Source organism: Leuresthes tenuis, unplaced genomic scaffold (genome assembly GCF_036924035.1).
Source record: "Leuresthes tenuis unplaced genomic scaffold, fLeuTen1.0.hap1 SCAF_8, whole genome shotgun sequence".
Taxonomy (NCBI): domain Eukaryota; kingdom Metazoa; phylum Chordata; class Actinopteri; order Atheriniformes; family Atherinopsidae; genus Leuresthes; species Leuresthes tenuis.
Window position 1 is genome coordinate 17,942,872 of NW_027325362.1, and position 25,141 is coordinate 17,968,012.

The 25,141-nt window shown below is 39.8% G+C and overlaps 1 protein-coding gene across 1 annotated transcript; it reads right to left on the reverse strand.

Moving 5' to 3' along the window:
- Positions 1-1,533: 1,533 nt before the first annotated feature.
- kcnk12 (potassium channel, subfamily K, member 12) lies at positions 1,534-25,141 on the reverse strand. Its single transcript, XM_072391192.1, has 2 exons — positions 24,226-25,141; positions 1,534-7,747 (listed from the first exon to the last, which is right to left on the reverse strand). The coding sequence occupies exons 1-2, from the start codon at positions 24,563-24,565 to the stop codon at positions 6,855-6,857; spliced, it is 1,233 nt and encodes a 410-aa protein (XP_072247293.1). The 5' UTR covers positions 24,566-25,141; the 3' UTR covers positions 1,534-6,854.

Below are 25,141 nucleotides of genomic sequence, written 5' to 3' on the forward strand. Positions count from 1 at the left end.
TATTCTTAAATCAGCATTGATGAACTCAATCAAAGGGCTTTAAGTGAATGTCAAAATGAACCTCTTCTTGTTTCTTATCTCAGAAATTCGGGCAGCTTGCCCCTGAGAAATAAGGGGAATAAGGGGCAGTTGAACTAAACAAATCAAGACGAGTATGGTACTGCACTTCTCTCTTAGTGCCAGTTTTGATGCTTAATAGCCCTCTTGCAGTATTGCTTGAATGTATATTGAGAGTTTTTATACAGTCGTTTGAAATAATCTTGTAATAAAACCATTCACCAGGCCACCATTCATACAACAGCATAGAGGGCTTTGTTCATTAGTTGTAACTATTACATTTATTCATTATCAGTTTAAAAAGACTAAATTGTGGCAGATACGTGAAAAGCTGTTATCAATCTGATCTCGGTTGCGTGGTCGTGAAACAAAATCTCCCTCACTGTTGCGTTAATAAAACAAAAGGGCATCTAGAGAAACAATTTTAGTCTGAGAGAATTTCCATAAAATCTATAAGTGCTGGTGTTGAACTCCACCTAGAATAAAGGTTAGAATAAAGAGAAGCACTTTTCTTGGCACTGTCTGTTGTCAATAAAAATCTCCCTTATAAACGTTTAGGCTTTTTTGAAATTCACACAAAAGCCAAATGTACAAATAACATGTTTTTATGAGGCTTTCTTGATGCACCAGTTTATTCTTGGCAAGCCTCAGCAACTTCTTGGAATCTGTGCAGCTGTCTGAAAATCTCACTGTGACTCAAGAGGGATCATTAGTGACTTACAATTCTCATTTGTGACATATGAGAGTTAATATCCACTGCAGTCTCACATCAAAATGTCTGACAGTTATTTTGGTCCACAGTGCAAATTGTAGCACTTTCACAACAATAACTATAAATAAATTATTGCATTTTCAAGGCTCCATAATGTTACATACCTACATTTTCCTTACATTCTGCAGTGTACAGAGCAACCACAGATGTGATACTGTGCATCAGTGTGGCATTACCGCTTGTACTGTCATACAGGAGAACCATGTTCCAATTACATTCCACTGAATATTGTTTTCTCCTTCTGTGTAGTTCTCAGTCCTGCTTGGCTTTGGTTAGGCATAGATAATAGATGGTTCTATTTAGATATCAATAAAAATGTGGTCAGTTAATTCAGTTTCATACTTGAGAAGGCTTTAGGCTTAAAGCTGAATAAACACATGGTAACAAGTTTGCATTGTATTGCTTCAACGCATCTCTACATGAAACAACAGGCAATGAAAAACGTCACCATCTCACAATTTCTTCTCCTTTATTGAGACACTATTATACTTTGGACATGTGGGCAAACTTACCTATTACACATGTTTCGTGAGACAGGGCTGATGTATCACCCAGGCCTTTCTGAAAACCCTGTATGTGGTTGCAATCATTCCTTTTAGCTTGCCCTAAAGTCTGTCATTCGATATAATTAACTGCAGATAGAAAATCCGATATTGTCCCTAAAAAGACTTGCACTCAAAGGGATCAAAGGGATGTCAGTAAATATCAGTGTTTAATGATTCTCCTTCCTGTTTCATATATGCTTTACGTTTAAATACATAAATATAAAAGTACAATCATTCGTATAAATGTGCAACTTGCAAACAGAATTCATTTCCATACATTAACTGGATGTCACACCACAATGCAAGCAACATGAGACACACGCCAAGGTGTGGATTTATGTTGATGCCAAGAGAGTCAACGGTCAACATAACTGTGGATCACAGACACATGAAACACCTTCTACATCGAGAGCGTTGCTCTGAATCATCTGCTGTCAGAGGAGGAAGAAAAAAAATAAAAATGAAAAAAACAAAAACAAAACAGACACACATGTCCTTTTGGTTTGGAAATTCAAGCTCTGTATCAAAGCCAACAATATGACTCTTTTTAAAGATTAGAGGCAGCCAAGCACAGTGTATAATCAATCATTCTCTTGCAGTGCCACCCAGGTATTTACCTGCCCTCTGGTAACAGCCATTTCCAGTGTGCTCCAGGCAAATTAATGTAAATCCATACTGAACCTGAAACAAGCAGTTTAACATTCTAGCAACATTTAAGGGTCCATGCACTCTTCTTTAGCAGAAACTGGAGAGGGGAAAGTGTTATGCATCACCCTGTGATTATAAGTGTGCCACTACAGCATCAGCAGTTATCAAGATTAAACACCAGCAACGTCCCCGGTCTTTTCTTATGTCAAACAAATTGTTTGATTATCAGGTAATGATTATGGAAGCAAGACATTTTAATGGACCTTCTTTTTTCTTTTTTTTTATACAAAGAGCTGTTGCCTACAAACGAATGCTAATACAGTGTGATATTTGTTTAATGGACAACACTGCCGGTGGTGGTTTTGACCATTCAAGCTTAGTTTAACACTCACGTCTCCACTGAATCTCATGCAGCACTGTGATCCAGGTCTGGATGAACAGTGCAGCCTCCACTTTCATATTTTTCATCACTTCAGTCTGATTGTTTTTTTATTTCATGTGGATATGAGTTGATAAATTAGACTAAAGAACAAATCAACTGATATCACATTTAAGTGGTCTGCTTTTAGCAAATACAAACACAGTAAATCCTAACAACATGTCTCCTCTGACAGAAAAGACACAGAGGACATTGGGGAAATTAAAGCCATTGCAATCAATGGAGATAAATTTTGCAAAATGCAAAAGGATTGTATAGGATTGGATAGTATAACACACACAAGCTCTACACACTAAAACTGTTTCTAAAAGGAGCCTTTTTTCAATATGCAAGGACTAACAAAGGTCAATTGGTTTAAAGCCCCACATGCATTTTAGGTGACCAAACATTACTCTAAATACAATAATTTACTCTCTTAAAAATCTGATGTGTTTCAGGCTCAAGGAAAATACATTTCAATGTATTATATGGTGCTGAGTCAAATAACTTCCTGGGGGTTGAGTGTTGTGTTTCGGAAAGCATTTGAAATATAAAACAGTCTTTTAGTTACCCTTTTAGTCCCTTGAGGTGTGATTTAGATGCAGAGATACATGCGACACACATGTGATCTTTCTAGAAAATGAGGTTAAGGATACAGAGCAGCAGCAGGAGAAGTCATGAAACCTCTAACACTGTAACTTTAAGACTCAGAGGGAATCTGAGGGTTTCTGCAATGTATAATTCAGGAATTATTTATCTCGAAAAAAACAGCAACTTCCCACCAGTCCATGGAGACATATTACAGCGAGAAAATAGCACTGAATTGAATTGGTGCAGCACGCCCAAGCGGCTGCTCATACGTCCCAGGGTTTGTCACGTTTTTTTGTTTGGAATTTCACTGCAGTGTGTAAGAAAAGCATGACTCTTCCTGGTGCTGCTGCCGGCCTGTTGCCACCATGCGCTCAATTCTCTCCTCATTAGCCACTCAATTGGGAACTGTTGAAAGAAGAAACTGACATTTTGGGAAATACATAGGACTGCTTGGTGAGGAGAGTTTGATAAAAAACTCTTCCAATCTAAGATGCGAGAGCTGCGTCAGTATTGTCAGCTGACTCCGCAAAAAAACCCTCAAACTGCTCCTTAAACTCAGGAAACACTTTGTTCTGCTGGTTTTTCATATATTAATGTTTTTCATAGAGGATGCAGGTTCTGAATCTGCTGACTGACAGTGTTAGAGACATGTGACAGTGAGGCTTTTCAATCATCCACGTGTACATTTTTGAAAGCTATATGTAGAAAAATAGATTTTAAAGAGTACTCTGTTTTATATACAGCTATGGCTTTACCATATTGGCATGCAGGAAAAACTAATACAAGCCTGAAGAATTAACTACCTGAGTCATTTTCTCTATTCCTCCTGGTAAAACTGGGGAGTAAAGGAAATTATTCAGATATATGTATTGAAGTAATCCAAGTACAGCTCCAGGTTCAATTCAAAATTATTGTAAAAAGGGCATTTTAAGACATTCCAATACTTTACATATATATGTATATGTTTATGCATATATATACATTTATGCATGTCGCTTATTCACAGTGAAAAAGTGATGAGCGTGAAAGAAAAGCCGAAATCTGCAAGAAAAATCAGGCAGGAGGGTTTTGCTGCAGTGCATGGAAAGTGAATGCAGAGATGACAGGAAAAAAGAGGAGAGCGGTCTGGAGGGACATTAGATGCTGAAGATGGATGGCTGCAGTGGATTAACCCTTGGCTGTTGATTTGCATCATGCAGGAATTTGGATCTGAAGGGAGCCGATTAATGCCACCTAAGCTTCCCGCTACTGCTGTCACCAGCTCCACTCTCTGGTTCCCCTCTTTCATCACTGTCGCCAGGACAGTTTGACTATCAACATCTCCTCCTCTGACGTGCTGTTTGCAAACATCAAACAGCGTCACATCACTTTAAATCACTAACGCCTTAGAGAAATAGTTGCCAGCAACAAGAACATTGATCGTCAGCCCTGACAAGGCAGCGACACATCGTCTGCAAACACCTTCCATCCATTAAAACTCAGCTGCACATTTACGCTGAACTCAAGATGTAAATCAATCTCTTCAGGCTTTTGGGCAGCATCCTTTTTAACATGTAACATGTAAATGTGTTTCTTGTTTTGAAAACAGAAAATCCTTGCAATGATAAATCAGTCTGCATCTCAGTCTGACCCCGATATTTTCAGTCTAAATCATTTAACATTGTGTAGAAATGGGAAGAAATTATCAGTGGCACGTAAAGGTTTGGGCACCCCTGGCCATCATTTTTCTCAATGTGAACAGTTACCTGAGCAAAAGGTTACCTGATTTCCTAAAAACATAAAGGTAATGGTGGTACATGCCATGAATATTCAAAATGATCCAATTTCTAATCTTTTACTAATCAAAAAAGGGTGAAAGGACCATAATAAAACCATCAGCTCGCACAATCTGAGGTAGCCTGTTGTTGATTTATAAGCGGGTTTTCAATTATTACGTTGTTGTAGAAGTCATCCTCTTTTCAGAATAATCTTTCTTTGTTTTGTTTTTTTCAGACAGTCTTATGTTTGCCATGAAATTTTGCTGGTTTTCCCAAAGCATAATCAACACAAGAGAGGTGTTGTTTTGGTGAATTTCAGCACCCTGCTGAAACCATATGTAACCATAACGTTATATTTCAACATAATCAGCACACACAGGACAGGTTCATTTAGATTTGTACGCTTCTACTGCTGTATTTCTTGATGAAAAATTCAGGGAACATTTTCCTGAGACTACTCATCCATGAAGGTCATACTGTATTTGCTTGTGAATAGTGCACTACCACTTCAGACTGATGAGTGCTGAATCTTTTTGGAACTTTTTTGGATCCAACCTGGGATTCTGATTTGCCTTTCCAACAATACAATTAGCTATTTTCTGAGAAAGTTTTCTTGGTCTTTCAGAGCTCAACTTAGCCTCCACCCTTCCTGTCAATTTCTGCTTCTTATTTACATCGCATACTGAGGAATCGACTGCTTGATGATGTTTTGCTATCTGCTTAAAGCTTGCTCTTACTTTGTGGATACCAGATACTTTCATTCCAGTGCAGGTGCTTAGAATACCTTAAACTGATGATTATTTAAGGAAAGAGGTGCCTAAACTTTGGGATGGTACTTTTTTTCTTATCAATTAGAACTGTAATAAACAAATATAAAAAAAAAAATCCAGCTTCAAATGTTTATAAGAATGTTTCATCTTTAAAATGATGCCCTTTGGAGATCGTTCAGCTCATTTGTAGCATAGTTGCTCACAGAAACTTTTGACAAACTCTTGCATGCCACTGTAAATGACCTCCTTCTACACCTCCTTCCAATCCAAACAATTGCAAATGTATTTCTCACTGATACTCTCTTGCAAATATTTGTCTAGACTCTGCTTTCAATGAGTAATTAAAACACTTAAAGCCTGTCTTTCTCTACAGACAGCTGTAAGCTTAAAAACCTAAGAAAGAGAATGGCTCCTTCTTTTGCCCTTCAAGCTAATGTCTTTGGCCACCAAAACATGTGCTCAGCTGATAAGAGGGCCAGTTCCTCTCTCGCAAGAAATACATTTTCATTCTTCAATGCTGCTCTTTTCTCCGTCTTGAGAGAGAGGAAATTACTCTGTGTGTTCTGTGAGTAGCACTGGAAAACTGTCCTGTACTGACACCCTGCTGAAATCGGCTACATCATGGCCATGCTCAGAAAGTCTATTTCCCACAGTTGCCCCCAGAAAACAAATCCTTCACCTGAGGATGAAATAAGAAAAATGGGTTTTGCAGAATCAATGGAAGGTCTTTAAATGGTGCAAAATGCATGAGAAGTACAGTATTATGCATAGATCAGTATGTGCTATATCGCTCAGTTTTTATACTTTTTTTTATCGGCATTCAGTATGTACATTTAAATGAACTGCCAAAATCCCAAGACAATATAAACTGTGCTGTACGCTTCCATTGGCTCCATTACACAACATTTCAAACATAAAAAGGTATGATATACTGACCATGTACAGTAAACAACTTCTTCTGCAGTCAAACACTGATATTTTAAAGACTCACTGCAGTTTGTTCTGTCTTGGGCTTGAGGAATGAAATGGTTGATGGGTGGTCCCCATGCTTCCAGATCAACTTAAGTTGATCTCGCTTGACATTTTCATGAAATCTTTGCTAAAATATTCACAATCATGACCTGTATTATCACTGCAGGCTGGTAATTCCAGTCGAAAGCATAAAAAAATCACATGGATCATGCATAAAAAGTTACACTGGCAATCCCTTCCAAAAGTCCTGTATTTCAAGGTTATTTGTTGTACTGTGTGAGAATAAAAAGCTCCAGGTCCTTGTTTTCCTCCCCTCTGTGCCCTCTACCTGGAGTTACTCGTCTCTGCGAGCCTGTTGTTCATGATTCCGAGGGCGCCAACTCCCCCAGAGAAACCATTATGGCGTGAGCTACCACAGACTGTCCTGGGATATCCGTTGGCAGACTCAGACAGCTGTTTCTGCATGATGGCCAGCGACACCTTGTTCGAAGCTGCAAGGTCTTTCATTGAGATCATCTCCCCTGATAGTCTCCGTCCCTCAGTGTCACTATCACAAGGTCCATCTGAGTCAGGCAGCTGGCCAAACCGAGCCTGGCGACCCTTGGTGCCTGGGCGGATGGCATTGCGTCTGCCCAGGAAGGCGTTGGCCTTATTGCAACGCTGACAAAACAAGCAGCTCATTTTCTCCAGCATCCAGTTGAGCACCTGCTTGATGACAATTGAAATTACATTAAATAGCGAGTAGATGCAGCACACACCCATTAGCATGAAGAAGAAATTAGCCACCCTGTAGAGGCTTTGGTAATCGTAAGCAGCACTCTGGCTGCTGACAAAGTCTCCAAAGCCGATGGTGCTGAAAGTGACGAAGCAGAAGTAGAGCGAGTCTAAGTAAGCCCAACCCTCCACAGGGGTGTACATGGCTGATGCACAGCAGGAGATGGTGATAGCTGACAGGCCGAGAATCAGCATCACATGGTACACAGAGGGCTTCCATCCTGGGAGGGAGTAGGCTGAGAAGTCATGGCGGATGCCTGGTGGGAGGAGACCACTGTTTCTGATTCGCCTCTCCCTCACAGCCTTCATCACCACAGCCAGGAGCGTGATGATGCGCTCCAGGAAGAGGTTAAAGAAGAGGATGGTAGCAGCACAGCCCAGAAGCCCGTAAAAGATCAGGAATACCTTGCCTGCAATTGTCACAGGTGTTGTCATCCCAAATCCTGCAGAGACAACAGAGATATCACACCGTTAATCCCTCAGCCGAGGACAAAAACAAACTCTCACCAACAGGATGCCTTCTGTCTCCCCAAAGGAAATAACATCTGTAGTTTGAGACGAGGAAGGAATTTATGAAAGTAAAACAGCCTCAAGTCTAAACTGAATTTTTAAACGAGTCTTAAATGCAACGTCACTTTTTTGTGACTGTAAGTGATATAAAGGAATGAATTAAACACAGTGCCCACAAATAGTGTGCTTGAATTCTCAAAAAAAAAAGAAAAAGACGTTTTACACTGGGACACAAGTTAATGTCATGTAGTAGAGAAAGTGACTCGAGCATCATTATAAAGAAAACATGATGTATGTAAATTAAGCTGAACATTATGAAGTCTCCTTGGACTCGTTTGCAGGGTTTTAATGGTTTATTCCATTTTAACACCACATACAATTAGTGTATATTCTAAGACATTTAATATGTAGACAACAATGATTTGTATGAAGGTTGTCATGAAAGCTTTAGATTGCAAACAAACAGCAACGGCATCAGCAGGTGACCCTGTTAAACATAATCCTCTGTTGTTTGATTTTTCATGTGTAAATGTTCTGCTCTTATACACACATGGTACATGGAGCTCTCATATTTCTAACCCAGGGCCAATGTGAGGACATGCAACACACACACAAGCACACACACTCACATTTTGTCCCTTATCAACAGAATAGCAGATGGTCTATTTGTCAACAAATAAAATCGTGCTGAAAGATCAACAAGTTCACTTCAAGGCCAAGGTTAATAGATTTTTCCATCATCCATTTCAGTCTTCTCAGAGCATTAAGGCAGAGCGTTTCTTCCTTTTTCCACCAACCATCCTTGTCAGGTAATAAATGAAATCAATATCTTGACAATACTTCCGTTGTGATAGCCAAAATGGCTTTTTTGACCTTATCTGTAGCAGTGAAAACCACTCTCAAGCAGGTCTTCTGTTGACATCTTGGGTCATTTAGATCAACATTGATTGACACAGATTGTTTTATAGACAAGAGGGGAAAATAACCGCTACATGTCCGCACATATACCCTAACCTTATGGCCTCAAACACACAGTTTTACACATCACCTAAGACATCAAAATACACTTTTATGATTGTGACAAAGTTCAGTGCTGGACACCTATAGGTAATACTGGGTTACATAAGGGTGAAGGACAGTGATTACCCAAATTAAGCCCCTCAGTAAAATCCCATTTCGGTGATTCATAGTTAATTAATTAACCCATGACTCTTTAACCCATCTGAATCAGTGGGAAAACAGATTACATATTCTCAAGACTCGCAGAGACAGCCTTCTGCAGCATCTCTCATTACCAAGTCAATTACCTGAGAGAGGAAAAGGCACCAGGCATTGATTCAGTGTAACATTTCAGAGCCATTAATCCGGAGCGCTGTGCCAAGATGCGTTAGGGAATACCGAACAATAATAGAGAGCAAAGCCCCAGCAAGCAAACATGGTGTTATCTGCTCACAAAGACTACTCCATTTATACTTTAAAACTCTTAAATAAAGGCCAAAACCGATGTCAGCAGACTGGTGATGCAGCGGCTGACCTTGCTGAACAGGCCAGGATGAGTCATTTCATTCAGCAGGACTTGATAAGGTAAGAAATCATATGTGTGCTTATCCACTTTCATCATGGGAGATGATTTATTCTTTAACATTCAATAATTTATGAAACTGAATAAAATTTGCTCAACTCCACATGCAAAATTATGTGATACTCTACTCTACTCTTATGTGTACATAATTATACACTAGAGATTCAACTTGGAGGAAAGGCTATGGAGATAGTGCCATTTGTATCCATTAATTGCAAATTGGCAGCCCTAAGAATAGTAGGAGAAGGGGCTCTGACTGGGGACTCTTTCTCAGACTGAGAGGATATCAAATGGGAGGTTGATTCATAGATTATAGATTACTAGTGGGCTAGTGGGCTGTAGTTTATTTAGCTTTTAGGTTGGCTTTTATCGGCAGTGGTAAAGTGAAAATCCCACGCATTTGTAGCTACCAGCTGACACAATTTAAAATGAGCATCTCTCATTACACCCAAATGGCAAATTACTGTGGTTCATTAAGTCGTGTGGTTGGGACCCAAACAAATCACACAAATTACTAAGTGAGATGCCAATAGACATATTGAATGCTCTGCATTAGTTTTGATTGATTCAGCTGACCGCTCGCCTCTAAACAGCAATCAGTCATCACATTTTATATCGTGTGGGAGAACAGTGTAAATGCTTCAACACTCAACAGGTATTCATTATATGAAACATTGGCAACAAGGACGAGTTGACGGCAGCAATCAAATAACCTATAAAATCCAGCATTCAGTCACTCATCAGGTCCGGGTGTAAAATGTCCTCTGCCAATAAGTGATAATATGTGCAACTCAATAGAAATTAGTTTATTGAACCAATGGGGCAGTTGACATTATTTCCCAATACGCATTTGATTACAGAAGTGTGACAAACTGTAAAATATTTACATGAATGGAAAACCCTCCTGCTCGAACCTGAGGTTGGAGATATTCTGTGTTTTAGCTTGTCAATATATCAATAAATGACTAAAACAATCAGTGCATTTATGTGACTTCAGATTAAATCAAATTATTATGTTTGTCTGACTAACTCCAGACTTTTAAGATGCACGTTAACTAAAAATCGTACAAAATCCAATTTCTAAAAGTTGGACCACGGTCACAGTCAGTCAACACGTACACAGTCAGGTCATTTTATTGGACCACTGTCTTTGCCCCAGTACAGTGTACATGTACAGGAGGGGAACAATATCTGACGGCACATTGCTAGGTGCTGTTATATGCTCTTGGTGTTGAATTTATTTTGGTTGAGCTATTACACCATGGACTGAAACGACTGACAAACAATCTAGCTGGGAGCAAATCAGTATTATTAGACAACTTTACAGGTTTATACAGTTTATAATGTCTAAGTTTGGTTTTGGTCTAACTAGTGTTATGTGTTTAGAATTACCACAAGAGATGGCCTGCATCTTATTATGGAAAAAAAGCCTAATTTCCACCTTAGCGTTTTCATATGCAAGTCAGCCAGAAGACTACTCATTCTAATGAATTCACCTAAGGTACATGTGTGAAACTTTTCCCTGTTTTGTTCCTCTGGAATTAACTTCAAGTGCATTGAAATATTTAGATTTTTTGTGGTGGATTATAAAACTGTGTGCCTGGAAGTTTTAGAAATAAAGTAGAGATTAACAACTGGCTTTACAGACAAACTGATCCCTACATTTTGAACACATTCAGTCGTTTTTTAGCCAACATCGGCATTGAGATTTTGGGAGGTTGTGTAATGTACAGAGTATATGCATGGCTCATCAAGTCTTTCAACAGCGTCTTTTGCAGAAATTACTACCAGGCAGACCAACCTCTTAACTTATCTCTCCCTTTCTGTTATTAGTGTCATTCTGCCCCTGTAATTCCAAGCGAATGCTACTGTCAGCGTTTCCCATTGCTGAAACTATTTGTATCAGGCCAACAAAAAAAAGTAATATCCTTATGTTGAACACTAAGTGACTTAGTCAGTATATCAGACAGAATTTCAGTACACAAATATATGTGGAAACAAGGGAAGAAGCACAAAACACACAGGAAATTTAAAGAACAAATCACGTGCCATGTTACTCATGTGCTTTATGCTAAACTGTTTGTCAGTTATTTTGGTCCATGATGTAAAAGATGAATCAGAAAAGCCCAAGAAGAAGCCTGAAAGGCTTTGGTCCATAAATCAATTTCTTTCTATGCCTGTATTCTGGAACAAGACTAGTTGTCTAATTAAGTTGCCCATCTGAGCTATGACTGTAGCTCAACTTAACTGTGCTCAGAAATATACTTAATCTGTTAGTCTGTCTGTGGCACACAGACCAAAGCCCATGATGTCCTATTGAAGAGGTATATATGTAAAACTGTTATAATCAATATTCTTAAAATAAAAGCAGATTACATGGCCTCTTGTGCTGTAAAATATAATCATCATCCAACACTGCGGTTCCTCTCAGGCCCTTTTAACAGCGTGGTTACTCTCAGAACATCGGTACATTTAACTACAGGCTGTGGTGGACCACATTTTTTGATAAGTGTACCTTTCTGAGAGGAAAAATGTTTTTTTTTATTTGCTCGGCACATTTAGCTGAGCAAGTGTGTCCAACCAGATGTCACGTTGACATCACTGACAGTTGGACTTGTAGCAAACATACAGATAAAGAACAGATATTTCCGTCAAGTAGAGGGTAATTGTATTTCTTCCTAGGCCTTATCTATATGATTTTTTTTTCTTTTTTGTGAAGCCCCTTTTTTCTTGCTTAGTTTCCTTTTGTCCATATTTCGCACCTGGGTTCAGTAACTGAGTCCCGCTCACCTGTTTCGCATAAGTCCTCTCTATATATTGTGAATATTTTACCATTTGGTTCATTGCTAGATTTTCACAGCTGTTTGTCGTGTCTGTTATATTTTCTCTCCATGTCAGGAGATCATGTTGTTCCTGCCTTGCTTGTATTTCTTATTTGGATTTTTGAAAGCCCTGCCACCATATCACTATTTGGTTTGCTTAATTAACGTTATCGTTCTGCCTCCTGTCTGTGGTTCTGCATCTGAACCCTCTCCATGATTGCACATCTTTACACAAGCCACAAGTATATCAGCATTAAAATAGGAATACATTGCTATTGTGATAGGCTTTTTTGTTACCAAAAGTATTTTCTAAAATATCAACATATTAACTATCATTAAATGAGTTTAGCTAAGGTTTTGGTCCACTGTCCACTGTTTTGCTGTCTTGAATATGACAGGACATTTAGTACACACAAAATAAACTACTGTAACCAAGTTCATTTTAATGAAGGAGCCAGCCATCCAGTGCAACAATGGCTTAGAGAAACAAAACTGATAGCTACTTTGTTAGGCTTTGGACACACTGACACTGGCTTTTTTTGTATGTTTGCAAGTAAGTTGAGAATGACAAAAATATGTTTTTGCCTTGGATTTTCCCTTTTAAAAGTGCAAAACATTTGTGAACAGTATGTCAATTTTAAAAGGCAATAAAAGGAATGTTATTTGTCCTGTGTCTGAAAAAAGCTCACCTTGAATCTTGTCTCATAGCTGGTATCTTATTACAAAGCTAAGGATCCTCAAGGAGGCATATCGATTTGGTTCTTAAAAATAGCCTCACAAGGCTGTTGCCTGTAGAATGAATGAGCCCACTGGATAATTTAGGGATTACAAGAAAAACTCTCAATTAATTGGCAACAGTTAAGAAGATACTGAAGATACAGTAGAGGGAAAAAAGCAAATAAAGCTTCTTAAAAGCACTCAGAGTCATGAGTCCATAATCTTTCATCTAATGTTCACCACATGTCATCATGGATAACATGTCACCACTCCACAACTCCCTGAAGAGGACCATTTTGTTACATTTACAAACCAGAAATAAAATTTCTGCACCCTTTTACCAAGCGCATTAATGTCCCCAATTAATGAGCTTAAAAACAAGACCCCAGTCAAAACCAACTGTGTCCCACCAGTGGGAGCAATCTTAAATTGACCTGAGAAAAGCAGCAGTAAAGAACGCCATGCGTGCCTGTCCGTCTGATGACCAGCTTATGTGACGAACAGGAAATCATTAGTCACGAGTGTTGCGCCGCAGGGATCTGCAGAGAGGACAGAGGGCTGAGGAAGCAGCAACATGGCCAGACCTGCGACATCTTCACCGCACCATCTGCTGAGGAGCTGCCAAGATTACTGCCAGACTGGGTAATAACAGGAATATTCACGTTGTGCTGCCAGTTTTACAAAGCAGATGACAGATTACAGTAGGTCAACTTTAGCGTGAGATGTGGCTTTTTCACTCTGACTGCGCAGTGCATACACAGACTATGCTATTGCATGTTTGAATATAAAAAAAAAACAAAGACATGCCGCAATGTTTCTATAGGACCCTGAAGCAGATTAATGAGGCTTTGCATTTCTCACAAGGCTCACCCACATGTGGCACAATCAATGGAATTTGCTCTTCATGTCAGTGCATTCATAATGAGCATGCAATTATAAGAAATATTGGACTGATGTGATTCCTGTGATTCCTGTAAGAATCCTGTGAGTAACATTTATTAAAACAGGTTGACTGAGGTGTAAATTGGAAGTGTACATTTACACACTGTTAGAAATAGCAGCATAAAACAAATTTGGTCACGACCTAAAATACCTTGCATTCTGCCTGTATAAAAACTGACAAATTCTTCATAAATTGTATTTCAGTTTTCAATTTACTCGCAATGAGAGCCTGGAGGACTGATGACTCCACCGCAGTCTATATTGATTTTTTTTTGCCATTAAAAGAAATGCAGCATTGTTTTTAGATCAGCGTCGACATTTATTCTTTTGTCTTCATTCTTCGATCTGTTTTTCTTTTTAACTGGATTTGAGCAGAACTGGAAAACAGATCACAGATGGAGAACTCTGATCTTAGACAGGCAGAAAAGAAATTAAGATTTAATTAGTGTTCATCTGCAAACAGTAGCAGATATTTTGTCCTACCAGGTCACTGAGGAGTCATTCACTCATCAGATTAATAGCTTCTGCCTGATAGATCTAATGGCTTAGTTTTTGTGCTTCTTATTATCGTATAATGTGTGTTTCACTGTCAATGTTTGAATAAAAGCTTAATCATACAAAAGCCCTCTTGTTTTATTTCCCAAAGCAAACACACCTGTCCTGGTTCTGCCTTTGAAACCCTACTACAGATCTACTTAGATCAGTGTGATACGCCTCCAGGTTCAGCTAATAGATAATACAGTCTTGGTGTTCAATACAGTACTATAATATGTCTGTCATAGTTGCTTCAGAATTTTAACCATCACATGAACACAATCAAATGAGATGCCAGCAGCAAATTAGAGATTGAGTTTCAGCAGGCATACGGAAAGTGAAAGCACATGTCCATGAAATTCAAAGCTGTGTGAAAACTGGATCCCTGTCAGGGACTGCTAAGTTACAGACAACTGCAATAATGATCTTGGAACACACATAGAGAAAACCCCAGAAAGTTGTCTTAGAGAAATGATGAAAGAATGCTCAGTTGCTCATAGTTTGATCGTGTGCTTCTTTCAGGGAACTAAAAGCACCCATTATTTACCTGCCTGGAGGTAGCAGAATCATCCATGAATTCTGGCCTGAGGACAAAATGTGTTCATCAACATGAAATCCTTGTGTTTTACAAGGATAACAGTTATTTAATCTAACATGTTCAAGAGTCAAAATGGTGAAGAGTTGTGTGGGTGCGTTTGGGGACAGTGCAAACTAAGAAGCTCAAAAGGTTTTACTTAAAGAGCATTTTTCTTCTCATGAAGAAGAATCTAATTCAAACACATAATAAGATATAATCAGTTGTATTATATGTATGACTACAGCTATGTGATCCATGTTCTCAGCCTTCGGAGGTGGCATAGTGCTCCGTCATATTTTTATTTTTTTTGTAATCCAGTAATAACGGTGAACCATCAAACGGATTCAAGGACATGCTGAGGACTCATGTGTGCCTCCCCAACTTTCTCACGAGCCCCACTATTATCAGATTTGCTTGATTAAGTTCCTTAAGATCAAGGAAAAGTGATCAAGTTTATGGTAATTTTCAATTGGATTTTTGGGAATTAAAAAAAATGTGTTTTTACTTGTGTTGCCTTGTTTTACCTTTAATGATCTCCCAGTTAGCTGTAAGTGTTTAGCAATTTGGACTAGTCACACCGGTAGGCTCGTCTTTATGCAAAGAAACAGAAATATACCGATAAACGTTCCTCTTGTGCACCGATGGAGTTCCTGTAGAGGCATCTTGCAACTTGCTAACACTTTGCAACTGCAAGTTAGGGTTTTTTTTAAGGTGAGGTTGCCAGCTTGCAAGAAAGTTTCTCAAGAAAAACTTCTTCGCTTGTGGGGAAAAACTCTTTCCTGCAGGTTACTGATGGCTCCAGGCCATTTACAGTAAGGGAGTCTGCAAAAGTTATAATTATCAAAATATTCAAACCAGAATATAATTGAAATGGTGTCAAAGTCAAACCAAACAGGGAGCGGGTCAGAGTTTATTCTATCGCTGCCCTATTGGTGTAAGGAGCAGAATCATTGAAACTGTAATCAGTTGGAAGTCCAGAAAATGTTGCTGTGTCCTCTAAAATGAACTTGAAATCGCTTGGCCATGATGAGTTGGGTCTGTGAATTACTGTACGTAGGCAGTACAAGAGTCGGGGCAGATTTATGACCTGCTGCGCAAGAGCGCAGAGGTGTGCGCAGCATCCCGTACAGCAGCATGATAGGGATTTATTGAAGTCTGCTTCTCAGCATGTTTGCCTCTCACTGACACGCACACACACAGAAGTGCACTTCGACACTACCCAAGGAGAGACCCTGGATCAAGATAAACTGTGAGAGTGGAGGAAATAGGAAATGACATATGAGCATAATCTGCATCAGTAGATCTTTATTCACATTACTTTTTATGTAGGTTGTTGCCTGGTTAAGTCCTCAACAGTTAAACTAACTGTCCTCTAGTGCACGTTAACATGCTAACAAGATACACCAAGATGGTTATTGATGAGAGAGCAATATGTGGCTGCTTCATGAACTGAGATGAGACCAAGTCAAGTAAACACTGCCCCTGCCTGAACTCAGCATGTCAACACTGTCACAGTGAACATGTTGGCTGGCTGATTTTAGTATTGAGCCAAAAACAGGACAGTGTCAGACTTTTGTCAGGTCAGGTACACCCTCATATACCCTGTTCATCAAGATTTCTTGTCATTTCTTTATATTAGTCTTAAGGAATAGCTCTCCAGGCTTCTTGAAGGACATTTCAAAGCTCTTCTTTGGATGGTGGCTGCCTTTTGTTCCGTTCTCTATCAAGATGATCCCACACTGCTTCACTCCATAATGTTCAAGCTCTGGGGAGGATTAATAAGTCCATAATACCTGCTGCCCCTGATTTTCAGTCCACTTTATTTGTCATTTGGCATACCATAGCCTTTACTTCTTGTTTCCCCTGTGTAAGATTGGCTTCCTGACAGCCACCCATCCACTGAGACTGTTTCTGATGTGGCTTCAGTGAACACTAGATAGAATAACTGAAAAGGCGGATGCATTTCTCAAGTCCTGTATAAGGAGTTTGTTGGATTTTTTTCCTTTTTAGATTCTGTCTATCTGCTGTAGATAGCTTGGTATTTAATTATTTATTTGTTTATTTTTGTTCTAGTCAAACTGTGTTATCTTTGGCATTTTTCGTAGATGCAACAAAAGAAAAAGGTGCTAATAATCTTATTTGCGACAGGCTGCTTGCACCGGTGCCTAATGATACGATTTAAAAGGTGTTCTTTTAAATGTGTTTTCTAGGTGTTCAATTATGTGTAAATACAATAATGATTCATCCCTTGAGTTAGGTGACGTTTTTATGCCTAAACTAATAATTTGACAGTGTTAACAAACAAGCATATTCTTCTTGGTCAGGTCTGAGATTGTGTGGGAGATAGAACTGGACTTTGTCACAGAAGACATTTTGACATGTCACGCTGGACAAAGTAAGGAACATTGATGACGGCTGACTAGCTTTATATTCTGCCATTGGTTGACAATTAAGTCGCACAAGTCCATTGCTAATATTATGAGTCACAGCTGCGCTTTCCCTACTTTTGCAAGTCAGAATGTTTAAGGTGAAGTCTTATAGGAAACCCTCCTGTATTAATGCATGGACAAATCTCTTCAGCCTGCTCCTAATTTCTGCTTCACAAAAGGAGCTACATCACCCTCTCCTTGTCATGCAATAATTCTCTGTGAGCCTGTCACTATAAGCTAGGTTTTTGTTTTTTAATATAAAGTTTTGATTTGGTCAACTTTAAGGCAGCCAATGTATATTGTGCAGAAATGATTTGCCCCATAATTTAGACTTATCTTTATAGACCTTCCTTGCTGCAGTCAAACTATTCAGCTCAACTTAATTACTGATGAGGCCGTTTTTGTGCTGAGCGTCTGAACTGTACACTCTCTGAAAAGGCCCGTGGTGCCTTTCATGTCACTGAAGGCCCCCTGTTTTCCATTTTTAACAGTGACATTTCCTCTGAGTCTGTGGTTTCATAGAGCAACCCTGGAGATCTAAAGAGAAGAGAGGAAAGAACAGACTGCAGTAGAAATGAGTCCTACTGACCAGCTGAAATGTAGCTGACAATAATGGTCCCATAATGTGATCCTGATATTGTGCTATATGTACACCTTTCATTTTTGTAACAAATTGGAAATCCTATCGAGCTGAAATGTCAAAATGATTGAAAGAATAAATCAAAATAAACTGGTGTACATTGGAAGTAGCGATTAGATTGGCGATAGCGGTTAGATAGGAATCAGCGGCAGTCTGGCAAAAGCACCACAGTGAGAGACAGACAGCGACAAAACGTCTGAAACATTGCTCTGCAAAGATAATTTGCTTTCACAGATTGCAAACCCGTCCCACCCACCTGATAGCACATATACCACACAGTAACACCAACACAGATGGTTTTGCTCAAGCAAGGCAGTGCAGAGTTGTTGATCTAAATAAGAACTCTACATCAAAGCAAAAACACAGCTTGCCGTTGGGAATGCACAGCAGTCTATCATGTGACTTTTCACCCTGCTTTAATGGCAAATGTACACTCCACCAGGCTGAGGGGACATTACCTTGTGACTTCACCAGCACGTGAATTACAAAGCTAAGTACGTTACGACGAAGGCATTTGATTTAAAGTTCTACTTTAAGTACAGGAGCCCTGGATAGACATAGTTGTCCGGACCTCACAAGAACGAGTCAACAGAAGTCAGACATCAAATCAAGATTTTTTTTGGCAAATTTTTTGGCAAATTGGCACTGAAAGATATAGAAAGAATTTGTGAATAAAGAAAAAAATATTTTTTTACTGAAATTGATGATTACAAGACAAATTTCTAATCTTTATCATTAACAAAATACTATTATTTGTACCACTTCATGCTACAAACTAAATACTTGGAAAATTAGTTTGATTACTTCATTGTAAAACCATTGCTTTTTACATCGAGATTAGAAGATTTTCTATGATTGTCTGACAAAGAATAAAAGCCTGTCTTCCAGGGGTGCCTGCATAAGAAGCATGAGCTCTACAGATCTGCTGCTCTCTATCAAAACAGAAAAATGATGGAGTCAAATTTTGGGCACAAACATAAAATAAAAAACAATACTGAATCAGTGTCTGGTTAGAAGGACATCTGAAGCACTTTGGTGCTGTGTCTTGGACTTTGAAATATTAACTGATAGTTTTGGCTGTGCTATTTCAGTAGTATTGCAGACCATGTTTCTAATAAAGGATTGTGTCAGAGTTGCCCACTTTTAGCAAAATTTGAAGGCATACTACCCCTCTTTTGGATAATTAGATTGATGACATGGGCAAGTTGATTTATCTTGCAACCTTTTTACAATCTATTGCTAAGAGCCCCGTGTTAAATGTTATTTTACAGTAAAGTTTGTGCTGTAAATAAAGGTCAAATTTCACAATGCGTATGATGTCCATTTAGCTCACATGCTCAAATGAGCTTCAAAACATTCCAAAACATAACAGGCTACCATAGTAAAATGTTAAAAAGCAGCTAACACATTAGACAGCAGGTACAGTAATTCCCAAACACAGCAAACATTAAGCGATGTTCGTGTTTAGTCTTCAGGTGACTCAGCGGCATTCAGTGCATCATTTACCTTATTTTTAACTGCAAACTTTTTATCTACAACTTTGCTTGTTATGTGTTCCACTATGTTCACAAATCAGTCTCTAACCTTGTCTGTCTCCTGTTATGTTATGAGCAGGAAAAGTACCGGGGGGCTTCTCCATGCAGATGAGTCGAGGGAAGCTGAGCCAAGAGAGTGAAGTTGTATGCTGCAGAATTCTAACAATGAACTGGAAGACTTTAAAAAACACATGTCAAGTTGAGTAGGAACTCTAGATTTAAGTGACTTTTCTAATTTGGTTTGGCACTTTCCTCCCCATTACCTTAAAGAAAAGAAAGTGCAAGGCAGAGGGTCAGTTTAGTCTAATTAGAATAGTCTGTCTGAAATCCCTTATATGGCTGATATTGATAGTTGTATGGCTACAACAGTGACTCTAAGATATTAGCATCCCAACTGTGATGTGTATTGATGAATCCATGGCACTCTCCGTGGTGCTGAAATAGCAGACAGGTTTTCAAACGTGCCTTTTTCTCTTAGACCTGTCCCTCTTTTACAATTGTCTTAGATCTCTAAAGTATACACTAATAATATTAATTTCCACACTGTATTTTAGCCTTTAGAATAGTCACACATTTGTTATTAAAGTAACAGGTAGAAATGGGTGGTCACAGAGGAACAAGAGTGTGATTGTTCATTGAGGAGATATCCATAACCCAGAGGATGGATGAGAACATGTTAAAGCAGCATGACAGTGTCCAGGTCAGAAGTTATTGAAGCTTGGAGTAGACATACTTATTTTGTGTGTGGCGTGGCGTGGGCTGCTGTTATTGAGCTAAACCCCTCTGTTTAAAAACAACAAATCCCTTACTGTCACTTGAGTCATTGTTGATATAGAAATAATGTCATGGAATCCAAAGCAACACAATGATGTGATGGAAGAGATAATGTGTATCTTGCCGTATATGTGCATCATCATTGTCATTTCTCCTCATTTATGAGTTTTAGACAGCACTGAGGTTAAATTAGATATTATTCAAAGCAAAGGCAGTATGTGGGCCTGTTGTGAGCTGTTTGTTAAACTGTCCCATTTGCCTTGTCTGCCTTTGTGGCCTCTGTGAGTGGGTGGCTCTAAGCGTGATGAAGCAAGAAGCGGCAGTAGCTGCCAGGGGCAAGAAGAGACAGGACACAGTCTATCCCAAAGTATAAACAGCCCAAACCATGACGCACAAAACTGACAAACAACTGACTGCCCAAATTAGCTTTATCTACTTTGTTTCAACAAGTTAAAAGCCAGCACTTGACTCTCAAGTGTTCTTATGGAAGCATTTCAAAACTGACAAAACAGTCCCCCGAAATGTCATTGCTGAGAACGCACACAAAAACACACGGGCCCTCAAACGACTGCAGGGAGTTGTCCTAATTGGCAGTTGTCAGCTGTCAGTCAGCCTTGAAGGTTAAAATTAGATTTTGTATAGATGGAAACTGTGTTTACTGAGCAGATCTTTGAGCCCTCCTTAATGAGAAAGAAAATAGTAATGTTGTTGGAGAAAATGTGTGACAGTGCAACACAATCAAGAAGTAACTGCTAAATTAAAAAACAAGCCTGCAATCCAATACAGCACAATCAGACACATCAGACATTTTAACTATGCATTCAAGGAACATTACTCAGACACCCACACACTCGCATAAAAATGCCTTGTAGAGCTCAAAAAAGTTTTATAGCTTTGTGTATACGTTATGTGGACTGGTGCATCTGGCCCATCCTGCATGCTTCCTGCTCCTTATCTCAGGTCACACAAGTAAGATGCATTTCCAGAACTCATCATTCAAAGTTATCATGTGCAGCAGCTGGATTATCTTGAGATCTGTGTGCTGCCCATCACAGGAGAATGCATCTTGCCGGGCTTCAGACTACGGAACTGTGGCTGAAACACTGCAAGTCTATCTAACTAATGCAGCTTTGAAGCAAATTTGAGGTGTTACTTTTACAATGACAGCTCCCCAAGAGGTTGACATAGATGCTGTGATAGAATCTGTCATATGATAACACTGTTGAATTTTTTTATTAAAGTAAAATGAACTACACTGAGGGCTTTATCTTAGTGGAGAAGATGTTTTCACCCTTCTCTTGACTGGCTGCGACATGAGTGTGGCACATCAGGTCGAATTCTACGGATAATGATTAAATGTGCTTATACGTGTCGAAAGCATTGCAAATATCTGCTTTGTCAGAGCTGCCAAAAGGGAAATACAGAGAACAGGTATTTTTTTAATTGCCATTCTCTAAATAGTTATTTAGACTGCCTATAAGCAAGGTTGAGCAATAGTTCTTTTTATGCACACGATTTAGAAATTTTAATTACCTTTGTCACAATCTTAGTTTTGCTTGTTATTATGTTGAAATTTGCTTATCAGCATGAACAGCCGTTTACAGCATATGGATGGGAATGACATTAATTTCGCTTTTCAGTTAAGGACCAAATGATTTACTCTTTGCTTTAAATTGCATGATATTCCATCTCGCTTGTTTTAATACTTCAATATTGGTGCTATAACTGCTATTGGCTCTGAGGGAAAAATCAGAGGATCATCCATATCATGAGGCATTTGTGGCCCTTTGGGGAATGATGACCTCACCCAGCAGATAAAGCAACACTGTAATCCCTTGGAATAGTATTTCTTGTTTTGTTGTCAGCTCAAAGATATCAGTGATACTGGACTACAGCTGAGAATGATTGTGCGTTGCGATTGAAAACTCCAGAAGAGCATATTGAGGTTGTATTTGTCAGCTGACATTTTCAGGGACGAGGGTGAGCGTTCTGTGTCAGCTGCTCAGCACACTTGGATGAGAAGTCCTGAAAGTGTTCAGAAATATGGTAGTTTGTAGTTTTGTGACAATACAGTTCAATTTGAAGAAAAAACATGCAATGCAATCAAACTTAACTTAAGTAGCTTAAGAGCAGCTACTTACAATTATTTCCAATAGTAAAGAACCAATTACATAAAATTACTTATTTTCTGGTTGTTAAGACCACTTTTGAGAAAAAAAAAGCTACAATGTGGATTACATCTCTTGCAGTGTTTCCTGAAATTCTAAAATAACACATCAACTGCAGCAATAATAGCCAGTGATCCAGTCAAAAACCCCAGCCAAAAAAACCCTCACGTGGTCAAGGCTTTGCTCTCATTCTTCAAAGCGAAACTGTGGAGATACATCAAGGGGAGCAAAGAGTCACTGCTGATTTGAAGCCTCTGCCACAGCAGAGTCAGAGTGTTTGGGAGGAGCATCTGGAGTGCACAAGGGGATGTCGCTCTGTTAAAGAGTGGTGTGGGGAGGCGCACAAATCCCCTTTATATCAGCAGCTCACAAGTTTACAAAAAAAGCGGCACACAAGCCCAAGAATTGGAAGTGGAAAAGATCAAAGATGATGACATACACATCATAGACAAAAATCCCAGACTGAAATCTATGCAAGCACACAAGAAATTAAAATACTGGAAAGGTGGAGAATCTCAGCATCACCATTTTTCTCTCAATTTTACCCGAGCAGCTGAGTCAGTTTATACGATCCGCCTGTCAGAGAGGACAGTGATGCTACATGACAACTGGAGTACAAAGGATGTCAACCGGCTATAGACATGTAAGCTGCTGTAGTTCCCTCCCATATGATTGGTTGCACTGAGTACATGCTCCCTGAGAGCTCCGTATAAGTGTATTTGTGTATCTAAGAGCAGAAGGTGGGAGGGTCAATACAGCTCTCCTGATGGGTTTACAGTAAATAAAGTTGTGACAGGTTTTCTACTTATGTGAATTCAGTTCTCCTTGTGGACTCATACACAACCAACAGTTTTCATCATCGCCTGCCTCACTGCAGATTTCAATTAAAAGTAGGTGCCAGGGGTATCGCATTGTGGAGGGCAAGGTTAGAGAAAGAGCTCCTGTCAGCTCTGATTATTACCTGCTGTGTTTTCAGCTGCTCATTCATCCATTCACACTCACTCACTCACTGAAAGCTGTGTCTCCTCTCAATCTGTCTGGTGGGGGTGGGTAAAAGTGGGTGTCAGAAGCATCAGGCATGCAGAGCACCACGCCGCTGGCCCTCGGGTAACCCTGGGAGGGACACTTGCTCTTTTCTGACCTATCACATGGGCAAATGTTAAATGGGGGAGCAGAAGGGGCTTCTCATTGACATTCCTGCTGGTTTGAAAGGAAATATGGCAACAAAAAAAAAAAGGCTGCACCCATGGGTGCTGTCCTATAACCAGGGATGAGTCTGCTGTTCCAAATGGCAAACAAGTCAGATGTTGTCCCCATTTCCAAAGTCCCTCACAGCCAAAATGTATCTGTTATTCTGTCTGCCAGCCAGTGGAAAGAAAGCACTCCACAGGGAGGCAGCTCTGGTCCCTCTGACATCCGGACTGAAAGTAATGACATGATTATTTAACAATTAACCAGAATATGAGCCCCCAAATCCAATCTATAGTATGTATCATCTTCATTGTGTAAGGTGATTCACATGCATTCTTGAAATCTATTTTCTTTTTACATAGCTTTTATGAGCTATGGTTTCAGTTAAATGATTATTATCATTTTCTTTTTTTTTACCAAATACATTTAGAAAACAACATGACAGTAACTGAATGGACGCAAAGGTCAAGGGATTTGGTAATGCTGCAGATATCACCCACCTATAGTCGACACCACAGTTCCAACAAAATAAAAAGCCCCTGTAAAATCCCATCTTGGCCTCAAAGCGTCAGCCCGGATCCCGGCGGCGATGGCAGCCTCATACTCCCGCAGGAAGGAGTTGAGGTCCTGTAGGCTGATGTTGAAGGTCTCACTGAAGTTGAGGAGCGTCCCATTCCAGCGGCCGTGAGCCCGGAGCTCCGAGGGCCTCTCTATGGCCGAGAAGACCGCAGCGCCGCACAGCAGGTACAGCAAGATGAGGATGGCGAGCAGCACGAAGCGGCCGTTGTCTTCGTTGAAGTGCAGGGAGCGGCAGCCCTGCAGTCGCTGGCCAGGCATCATCCAAATTTCAGCACCACTCGCGCGTCGGACAGCGACAGGCACCACATCGAAGACGGCGCTCACCAGTCTGCAGGCATCCTCTGGAAGTCACTGTCCTAGTCCCTCATTGCACTTCTACAGGCAACATTTCCTTCAGTTAGCGCACCACATTGTCTCATTGTAGTTGTTTGTAGAAGTGATATAATCTGTAGCTGAAAGACTGAAAACACCCACTTGTGGATAGAAGTCTGAAGATCCACCAAAGAGTTCACGAGAAAAGCTGCCGGTGCCTATTTTCATAATCCATACATTCTCTCTTACAGTTATGTCAATGCAGTTGATGCGAAGTGGACTGCAGCTCAAATCCAACCGGACGCGCTTCTTCGTGCAAAAGCAAACAGTGGTATCCTCCGGGTCCGCTGCACCAAAATGTTTCCTTCCAGAGGATCGAAACGATGCTGGGAATTTTGCAAGTTCCAGATTTTTAGCCGTCTCCAGAATACCCCGTTTCTACACTCAAATAAAGTCATATGTCCTCAGGCTTGCCTGTTTGTGAGAGCGCCTTTGTGTGCACGTTATAGTGGCACACTGAATCTC